This window comes from Nicotiana sylvestris, chromosome 2 (assembly GCF_000393655.2).
Source record: "Nicotiana sylvestris chromosome 2, ASM39365v2, whole genome shotgun sequence".
In the NCBI taxonomy this organism is placed as follows: Eukaryota; Viridiplantae; Streptophyta; class Magnoliopsida; order Solanales; family Solanaceae; genus Nicotiana; species Nicotiana sylvestris.
Genome location: NC_091058.1, coordinates 89,448,718 through 89,459,913, shown reverse-complemented (window position 1 = coordinate 89,459,913; position 11,196 = coordinate 89,448,718). Strand labels below are relative to the sequence as shown.

At 34.6% G+C, this 11,196-nt stretch overlaps 1 protein-coding gene across 2 annotated transcripts; it reads left to right on the top strand.

Moving 5' to 3' along the window:
* Positions 1–6,983: 6,983 nt before the first annotated feature.
* Positions 6,984–10,812, top strand: LOC104224660 (probable NEDD8-conjugating enzyme Ubc12-like). Of its 2 annotated transcripts, none has more exons than XM_009776342.2 (6): positions 6,984–7,224; positions 8,401–8,514; positions 9,629–9,737; positions 9,919–9,997; positions 10,084–10,200; positions 10,469–10,812. In XM_009776342.2, the coding sequence occupies exons 2-6, from the start codon at positions 8,406–8,408 to the stop codon at positions 10,604–10,606; spliced, it is 552 nt and encodes a 183-aa protein (XP_009774644.1). In that variant the 5' UTR covers positions 6,984–7,224; positions 8,401–8,405; the 3' UTR covers positions 10,607–10,812. The 2 variants fall into 2 exon arrangements, with proteins under 2 accessions (XP_009774644.1, XP_009774645.1); XM_009776343.2 differs by lacking the exon at positions 6,984–7,224 and adding an exon at positions 8,218–8,306.
* Positions 10,813–11,196: the final 384 nt, after the last annotated feature.

Below are 11,196 nucleotides of genomic sequence, written 5' to 3'. Positions count from 1 at the left end.
ATCAATTATGTAACCTTTTCGATCAGGAGATATAAAATATTCCAAGTTAAACTTATCTCCTTCACGTGCATTCCACGTGTTCGAATCTGCCCGTTTCTATGCACTACAAGGGATGAACTTGGTTCATGCTTGAGCTTCCTTTGTCAATCTTCAGAACTAACCTTCACTTGGGCTAACACCCTATTTCAAAAAGATTGTCTTAGTTTGACTTGACACAAACTTTAATAAAGAAGGGGAGACTTTTGAGATATGTGGTCTCAAATAAGTCATAACATTTGTGTGGCTGTAAAACTTTTGAAACTTGTGATTTGAAACATATTATAGCATTTGTGTGGCTAGAAAGACTTTTTATTAAGAAAATATTGAATGGTGCCAATCTTTTTTAAACAGACTAATAAGAAAATGTAGTCAATCTTTTTTGAAACAGATAGAGTATTTAATGGAATTATAATAAATTCGAGCCAGAATTAGTAGGTTTGGGTGAACATATAACTAACATTCTACATCTGCTCTTTTCGGCACTACCACAATAGTTAGAAGTCCCAGTTGTTCTCGAAATAAAGGAATGACTTAGATCGATGTCCAATGAAATAAGTTTTCAGGTTTGTAATTTCTAACTACAAGATAGTATCTTGAACAAGTGTTGTAAGCATGAAAGCTGGAATTATTTTGGCCAGAAACAAAAAGAGCTAAGTATTTGAATCATATTTGATTAAAGTTGGAAAAAAGTATTTGAAATTAGGTCACAAAATAATAATTTGGAAGTTTTAAGATTTGAGAATTAAAATAATTATTTTATTCAAAATAGTCCTCAATCAAGTTTTTCAAAGTTTTATCAGTACCTTCAAATATTAAAGCTCGGTATTTGCAAATACTAAGGGTAAATTTAATTGATGGTACCATAACTATCGATTTTTTACACCAATATTACCTAAACTAAATTTGGTAACTAAAATATATCTAAACTACAACTCATCGAAAATATGAATTTCACCCGGTGACTTTCAATCCCAATACAAAATATATACACAAGTTATTTAAAATCACAACTCATTCAATTATCCATAGTTTCGACTCATTTATCCATTTTAATTACAGTGTAAAGTATTATACTTGAAAAGATTCAAATGTACTCTTAACCCTTTTGATTTGTGTCTTATATATATCCTCCGTTTACCTTTCTGCTCATAGGAGTCGTGCCCATTGTCTTTCATCCCAAAAATGCCCCCTCCCACAATAGAAATTGGTCTAATTTAACTGATACTATGGAAGCCACATAGAAAAAAATGTTAGTAAGTATAAAGTTAAGACATGATTGATATGTTTAGGCAAAATATTATCTAAAGTGAGATCTGTTAGCTGCCATGACTACAAATTCAGATGTAGAGAGAATCTGACAGAAGAGAAGAATAACTCGAAATGAGAAAATGAAATATGTTATTGATTCAATGAAGTGTACACTATTTATATACAGTAAATAACTAACTTCTAACCACATAACTACTTGAGTTTAACTAACTATACACTCTAAAGTTAACTTTATTAATTAATTGCGATTAATTATCAGCTTGTAACTACTATAATCAATACTCCCCTTTAAGCTGATACTCAAAACAAATTCTCAACTCCAAGTTTATTCAACAAATGGTCATGTTGTGCCTTTCCTAGACTCTTAGTGAATAAGTCGGCAAGCTGATCTTCTGTTTGTACATATTCAGTTTGCAATATTCATTGAGTAATTATTTCTCTTACAAACTGCTTTGTGGTAGTCTATGTCAATGTGCTTTGTTCTTTCATGGAATAAGGATTAGCTGCTATCTGAATTGCAGCTCTGCTATCTGAGATCATCTTCACTGGCACCTGAATGTTGACTTCAAGTTCATTAAATAAGCCTACCAACCATGTGATTTCTGCTGCACAGGCAATCATGCTTCTAAACTCAGCTTCTGTTGAACTTCTTGACACAGTATGCTGCTTCTTGGACTTGCCAAACTTTACCAGATAACATGTGACTATCTTTTTAGTTTCCACACAGGCTCCTCAATCAGAATCGCAGTAGGCCGTAAGTTGCTCAGTATCTCTTATAAGCATAATCAACCCTAAGCCAGTGGATTCTTTAATATGACTCATTACCCTTAAAGTTGCTCTCATATGAGAGACTTTGGGACACGACATATATCGACTTAGTACCTGTACTACAAAGGCAATGTCAGGTCTAGTCATAATGAGATACAACAGTTTTCCCACCAATCTTTCATAGTTACTAGGATCTTCAATATGCTTATCCCCACTCGATTCCTTATTTTTAATACATTCATCATATTGTACCGATGTGAGCTTCTGATTTAGTTCTAGAGGAGTTTCAGCTGGTTTTTCACCTCCTAGGCATGCCTCAACAACTAGCTAAAGAGCATATTTTCTTTGACACATAAAAATGCCCTTACTCGATCTTGCAAACTCAATACCTAGAAAGAACTTTAACTCCCCTAGATCTTTCATCTTGAACGCTACTACAGCTTGCTCCTAGTGTCATTTATCAGATATGGATTATTTTTAGTGACTAATAAGTCATCCACATATACAAGGACTATCACCACATCACCTGCAACCTTCTTAGTAAATAGAGAATAATCATAATGACTTTGTTCAAAGCCCATTAAATCCAGAGCTTCCGTCAGTTTTAAATTCCACTGCCTAGGAGCCTGTTTAAAGACCATATAAAGATTGGTTTAGTTTGCAGACTTTTGGTTCTCTCCCCTGTCTAGCAAACCCATTACAAATTACCATGTAGAGTTCCTCTAGGAGATCACCATTGAGGAATGCATTATGCAAATCCATCTGATAAATGAACCAATGCTCTGAGGCTGCAAAAGCAATGATGGACCTAACTGCCACCATCTTAGCCACAGGAGAAAAAGGTTTCACTGTAGTCTAAGCCTTTCTTCTGACTATAATCTTTGGCCCCTAGCCTGGTCTTGAACCTTTTATCTTTCCTGAAGCTTTATGTTTGATCTTAAAAAATTCACGTGTAGCTAATAGGCTTCTTCCCAAGAGGCAGATCCATAATGCTGCATACGTGCTTGTCTTCTAAGGCTGCTATCTCAAGTTTTATGCGATCCACCCATTTATGATCTTTTACTACCTCAAAGAATGATTAAGGCTCAGTGCATGCCAAGTAGGCTGATAGGACCTGATAGTACAATGGAGAAATATGTGAATGTCACATGAGATGAGATAGGATAAGTACATTTGGACCCTTTAGATTGGACTACATAGTCCTGTTGCAATATAGGAAGTCTGCTAGTTCTGGAGGACTTTCTGAGTGCTGGTGTGCTCAAAGTGTCAATTTGTGATGCTTCACTTACAGGAAGAGTTTCAATTATGTCTAGATGATAAGACCGATCAGGTACAATGTTCTCTTCTAAAACGGATGTAGAAGGTTGTGAGTAGTTGTGAACATCTGTGGTAGAAGGAATTGTGTTGCCAGGATCAGAAGCAACAAACTCCGGCACAGGAAATAAAGGATTACTGACTTGTTTCATGTGCTTAAAAGGGTGAATGTCCTCCCGGAACGTAATTTTTATATTGGCTAGAAATATTTTTGAGTAGAGATGATATAAAATATAACCCTTCTGAGTAGAGGAGTATCCCATAAGAACTACCAGTATAGCTCTAGGAGAGAACTTGTCATGTACTTTGGGACTGGATGCATAGCACAAGCACCCAAAAACTCTCAGGTTCTGTAGTGAAGGAGAATGCAAATAAAATATTTTAAAGGGGGTATTGTACCCTATCACTTTAGAAGGAAGTCTATTGATGAGATATACAACTATAATGATACACTCACCCAGAACCTTAGATGCATAGCACAAACACCCAAAAACTCTCAGGTTTCGTACCGAAGGAGAGTGCAAATAAAATATTTTAAAGGGGGTATTGCACCCTACCACCTTAGAAGGAAGTCTATTGATGAGATATACAATTATAATGACACACTCACCCCAGAACCTTAGTGGGATTGAGGGTTGAAATCTGAGAGACTTGGCCATTTCTAGAAATGTTCTATGCTTTCTTTCCACCACTCCATTATGTTGTGGAGTGTGCACACACGAACTCTGATGTATGTTTCCAAAAGTGGCTAGAAAAGACACAAACTCATTGCTGAAGAACTCACTACTATTATAAGTTCTCAAACACTTTACACCAGTAGAAAACATATTTGTTTTTCTTTGAGTAAGAAGTTTCTCAACATTACTATTGCTTCAGACTTAAAATTAATGAGGAATACCCAAGTATATTTAGTGTAATCATCTACTAATGTGATAAAAAATCTCTTCCCATCATAGGTTGGCACCCTGTAGGATCCCTAGATATCATAATGTACAAATTCAAACACAGACTTAGTAGTTGAATTACTCAATGAAAAAGACAAGTTGGATTGCTTTGCCAAAGGACACATAGTACAACGTTCATGAGTACATGTCTTCAAATCACTAATTATATTGATCTCTTTATTATATCTACCAGGACAAGGCCTAATTCTCCTTGTAAAATAAACAGTCCATGATCCTCTCTATCAATCCTCTTCACCTGACTACTGTAGAGATCTTGGAAAATACAGAAGTCATGGAAGAATGCAACAAAACTCTGAAACTCCTTGCTGAGTTGAGACTCTGATAATAAATTGTACTTGAAAATTGAGTATGTACATCACATTAGATATAATGTGATCTTTAAGATCAGTAGAATTCTCTTTGTGAGAAACAACACCACCTTTCTATTTGGTAAATGAACTGCATTTTTTTTATATTTTGAACTGAACTGTGTGATTTAAGCATGTCAAGTCTAGAGGTCATATGATTTGAGGAACTGGTGTCTATGATCCAGTTCCTAATGACAAAATTGATCATAAAGGCAACCAGATTACCTATTGCAGCCAGCCTGCTAGATGATCTTGGAGCCTCTTCATTTCCCTTAGATAGTAGCTGAAGTATTTGCTGATACTGTTCCTTAGTGAAGAAAGCAAGAGTTGAGGTTGACTGAGGAGGAGGTCCAAAATTAGGAAGCTGTTGTTGTGTATACACAGCTTGCTGATGTGGATAAACACTTGGATATCCTTCCTTGTTCTATTGATATGAGACATTAGCTTGAGTGATTCTACAATGAGGGTTCTGGTTAACAGTTTTTTCTGCAGTAAAAATCTACACTAGTGATACCATTTGCATATAGACCAAGAGTAGGTGCAAGTCATTTTTTAGTCTTGAAATCAGGTGGATACCCTATGAGTTTGTAACAATTCTCCTTGGTGTATCCCTTGAAATGACAGTATTCACATTGAACATGTAGTTACCACCTGGACCTCAATTACCCTTATTGTTGTACAAGTTGTACTTTCTATTCATTCAGTAACTTTCATAGATTGCTGAATGTTTGCAAGACTCCTCTTACTTTCTTGATCAATAAGTAGGGATTATACTTTGTTGATGCTAGACTCTGGAGACATCATCATAATCTGACTCTTTGATTAAGCATAGTTTTTATTCAATCCTACCAGAAACTACAAAGTGTATGAGCTTCAAAATGTTGAGCATGTTTCTTAGATTCAGAACAAGGAAAACCAAGACATGGCATGAGTACATCAAATTCATCCCATATGTCTTTCAATTTTAAGAAGTAATCAGCTATTATCATGGTTCCTTGAGTCAGAGTATGAATTTCTCTATGAAGGTACAAGACTCTAGAACCATTGACTTTATAAAACCTTTCCTTAATATCCTCTCATACCTTATGAGCATCAGAAGCATACAGAACACTACTCAATATACCTGACCTAACATAGTTCATGATATATGATAGGACAACAACATTAACTTTCTTCCACTGATCATGCAATTCAGGTTCAAATATGCTTTTAGAAAATCGACCATCAACAAAATCTAATTTATTCTTACCTAAAAGGATAACTCATAGCACGACTCCATAGAGCATAATTGCCAGATCTAATAAGTTGAAGAGAGATTAGTGTACTACCTGGAGTGTCTGTTGGCTGTAAGAACAAAGGATGATTGTAATTGATAGTTGGAAAGCTTGTTGTACCAGTGGCCAAATTGCCATTTTCTATGGTCGGGGAAATAGGTAGACCATTCGTAGAACTCCATTCATCTCCAACCACCATATTTCTTTTGCAGCAAAATAATTGCAGAGAAATTGTAGTGAACAATTTTGAAAAATTTCATCCAATTCACAAATCCAAGATGTTTCTTGCTCAAATAGCTCTAAGACAACCAAAGAGTGTTGAACTGATATTTCTAAGAAGACTAAGACGAAACTAGAGCTGCGATCTAGATCTAAGCCGGTGGCTCTGATACCATGTTCGCTGTCATGACTACCAGCAATGAACGGGAGATGAATTCAGAGGAAGAGAGAATCTCAGAGAAGAGAAGAATAACTCAAAAATGAGAAAATGAAATCTGTTATTGATTCAATGAAGTGTACACTGTTTATATACGGTAAATAACTAACTTCTAACCATCAAACTACTTGAGTTTAACTAACTAACTATACACTCTAAAGTTAACTCTATTAAATAATTATGATTAATAATCAGCTTATAACTACTATAACCAACAAGATCAAACATTAAAGTGGATTGTTTTATTTTATAAAATATAATTCTGGTTGTATATTTTATTTTGACCCCAAATTGTGGATATAATATATTTTTTTGATTTTAGTGATTTTGAGGTATAGCTTATACAAGTAATATTTTCAAGTATACTAGGCTCAATTATTTTTAATGAATGGTTTGACCATAACTATTACAATATATTATTAATAAGATCATCAAATAGTGCCTAAAGAAGATTTAAATTATAGCATTCTACCTAAAAAGAATAAAAATATAAATATCAGTAAAATTTCAAGTTTTAAAATTTTAGTTATATCGAGTGGAATATATTCCTTTTTCAATATTATAGAATAGAACTCATATTTAGTGGAGGTGAAGGAAGAAATAACAGAAAGCGGCGTTATAAGCAAAGCCCAAGAACACAAAAACATAAACTAGTTGTGTCCTTTGAACTGTGGGATTGGGAAAAATCCGTGTGCTCCTTTGTTCAAACCGCACTATATATATATTTATAAACAATTTGTACTTCCTCTGTACCCTTGTCTCGTTTAAGGTTGTTCTTTTTTTCTCTCTGCGCTTTCTTCAAAAATCAAAAGGTATTATCAGGATCTCCAACTCTTTTCCTTTTCTTCAAAATCAAAATTGAATCTTTTTATATGCATGTACTAATTTTGGCCTCCTTTTGCTGTTGGGTTCATCACTCTGTTCTTATTCTAAAACATTGAACTTTTACTTATGTTCTAGTTCTTACCCTTTGCGTTATTTTTCTGTGGGGTTGGTGTCTTTCTTTGTTTAATTAACTGATACTGAATTTTAGGGGAATTTCTTCAAAGAAAAAGTTTTGTTTTCTCTACTGTTTCTTTGTTTTATTATATTGATGGCATTAGACTGAATATATTTATTTATCTGTTTAGTTTTTGCATCTCTTTTTCACATAATTTACGACTTTAGAACTGTATTGGTTGATAGCTACATTGTCTTTATTCTGAATTTGGAGCAAAATTGAATCTGGATTCCTATAAAATTTGAAGAGTTTTGCTCTAATAAGCGTGTAGATGTTGAAATATGTTGTAGGAGCCTCCCAATCATATTCAGAAAGGTGTATACAAAATCATGAACTTGTTCATGTTAAAGTAAATATACTACTGTTCGAATCGTCTAAGCATATATTACTAGTAGAGTAGTATTGATCTCTCAAATTACTTGTAATTCAGTTATCACAAATAAAAAGTGTAACTTATTACTTGAATTGAAAGTGGTGTTTGTTTACTTAAACAGTGTGCTCCATCTCATTCTTTCTTACTTATCAAGGAAAAAAAAATGTTTTTCATCTCTCGGCTTTTGCTTCCTGTGCATAGTTAAGTAAGTGCCTGGCTCTTTTCAAAGAACCTGACTTTACTATTTTATGTTTGACATATTCATAGGTGTATTAGACATGTCATTTAGATACATTACATAAATATAAAAATAGAGGGAGTTGCGGTAGGTTAACGACTAGCATAGAAGTAGTTGGATGAAATCTCTGGAGTGCAGCTATTTTAAATCTTTGCTCTTTTAGTCCTTCCGTTCTTTGTCTTTGACAGCCGTTTCTACAAGTTACTTACATTGCTCTTCATGATCAGTACAAAATTGGATTATCTTTAACTGTCATCATTACTCGTTGGTTGTTGATCTTAATGTAAAAATACTTGCATTTTGTGAACTCCTTTTCACTATTCAAGTTATTGCTGGAAAACTATGCCCCTGGAACTGATTGTTAGTACTTGTGTTAGGAAAAATGATCAAATTGTTCAAAGTAAAAGAGAAGCAAAAAGAGGCTAATGAGAATGGCAATGGGAAGGGCCCTTGCAACAAGCAGACCGCTGGGGAACTGCGTCTACACAAAGGTTTTGATATTCTCTTTTTGCTTGATATATTAACTCTTCTATTGTTGTTTCTGCAATATAATTTTGTTTGGAGTGTTTTATTTGAGCATCACACATTGGTTCTGTTGGAAATTAAATCAGCAATCATAGCAACATGTTTTTTGATGCAGTAATCAGTATAGAAATATCTCGAAACTGGGTGATATTAACGTGAATGATGAAAGAACATTAAATTGAATTTGAAAATTTTCTCCTTGGAGAAAAGAACTCCGTAGATTGCTCAATTGGAAAAATAATGAGGATTGTTTTGGTCTATAGATGTCAAACCGCAGGCCTCCACTCAATAAGGCCAGCGGGCTATTCAAGGGTCTTCAAAGTCTGTTTGTTTATCAATAACAAGTAATATTTTATCCTGTGTTTCGGCGAAGGGTGTTCAGTTAATCACCCTTGGCCACACATAGCTTCGCCTTTCTTCCAATTCCAGGAGGATGAAAAATATTTTGTAGATTGAGTGCTGATGGATGTGAAGGAGCAAACTGATGTCAATTACTTTTCTGTATGTGAACGTGTGTGGTCCTGATTTCCAGCATTAACCATTACTCGATTTCCAAGGATGATGTTGATGATCTTGTAGCTTTATGCATTCAAGATGGTTATTATTGAGGTGTACGAGCAGTGTGGCAGGGCCTCTAGCAAATACATGCTGATTCAATTTCACCAGGGATGTAACTAATGTGTTACTAATCACTGTGTCTTAAAAAGAAGAGATGCTTTATATACGTAACACACTATCTTCCGTCCTTTGAAAATATTTTGGTGCCTGTTCTCTTTCGAATAGAAATACATTGAGTGATTGATCAAGAAAAATATGCTGTGTTATGTTGTCCTTTTCCTTCGGAATATTTTTTAACGACGTGGTGCCTTTTTTTTTTCTTGTTTTTTCTTTTTTTTGATTTTTTGTTGGGGGTGGGGGGCTGAATTTGTTTGTGAATGCTCAACTGTGATTGCATTTTTCCACTGTTCTATTCTTTTCATGGTCTTATCATGAGGTTATTTGATTGGAAATTCCCTCTCAATCTTTGTTATGGTAAAGTACTCTCGCTTGAGACTTACCCCTTCAACTCACTCTTTGCAGACATTACCGAGCTGAACCTGCCCCGTACTTGTACAATATCATTTCCTGGTGGGAAGGATAAGCTGATGAATTTTGAAATTACAATTAAGCCATATGACGGATACTATGCGTAAGTAATTTCTACTGCACAACTGTTTTTTCTCCCTTCTTAATGTAGAATCTAGAACAACTGCATATCGAGCATAATTGTTTCAACAAGGTGCATTCACTTTTCTGCACTTTCAGTTTATATAATTACTGCACAATCATGGTGATTCTCATCTAAACAACAACTTGATTTGGTGTTGCAGTGGTGGAAAATTTCTATTCTCTTTCGAGGTTCCATCAATCTATCCACACGAACCACCAAAAGTAAAGTGCAAGACCAAGGTACAGCTATTTCCCTCTCCGTTATATTCTGGCATACATCAGACACTGAGATTCTGTTTTTCATTAGCTTTCTGTATGAGATGCAGGTATACCATCCTAATATCGATTTGGAGGGTAGTGTCTGCCTCAACGTACTTAGAGAAGATTGGAAACCTGTTCTCAACATCAACACAATTGTTTATGGATTATATCATCTTTTTACGGTATTGTTTTGTTCTCTCCAACATCTTATTTGTTACATGTAAATACACAGTCAACTTATCCCAGGGGCGAGGCCAATGTTCTGGCGGCGGGTTCAGCTAATCCAGTAGCTTTACTTTGGTTCAAACCCTGTATTAGTCTAGAACAATTTATTAATTATTTACAATTTAATAATTTACAACTCAGTGACTTAAAATGCTTAGAATTCCGAATTCATAAGCTTGAAATCTTAGCTTCGTCTCTGACTTATCCCGTACAACACCTGTGCAGGAACCAAACCCCGAGGATCCTCTTAATACTGATGCTGCTGCTGTGTTGAGAGACAGGCCTGAGTTGTTTAAATCAAATGTGAGAAAGGCTATGTATGGTGGATGTGTGGACAACATAAGCTTCGCGCGATGCGTGTAGCCTACGGGTGTTCATCAGTCTGTACGGTTTTGAAAGATTTGATTTGGTATTTTTGGTTTTCGTTTATAAAAATATTAAATATTATACCAATACCATATCAAGATAAGTTTGGTATGGTTCGTTTTTAACCTTTTTGGTTTCAGTTTGTATGGTCAGATAATTTCGGTATTTTATTTATACTAACATACTATCAACCACTCTTGTAATCGTGATTCGTGAAATTGAATTTTCAGACTCGAGCAAAAAGAAAAAGAAAAAAAAATACTAATTGAGAACAAATTAAACTAAAACGTTAATGGTGTTTCATTCTAAAACAAGATTCTCATTCTTTGCTTGAAAAAATAAGAAAAGTAAAAACATAACGCATAACATATTATTAGAAGCCAAATGTCATGAACTATCAAATTTATATATATATATATATATATATATATATATTAAATTTAGGGTAATAAATTTCAGTGACCATATTAATCACATAACAACTAAACAATAGAAACTCAAGTTTAACCTTATTAGTCGATGTTGTAAGCAGTGTTTTAAAAGGCGTGGGCATAAGACGAGGTAAATGCCTCAGTGAGCGTAAGCCT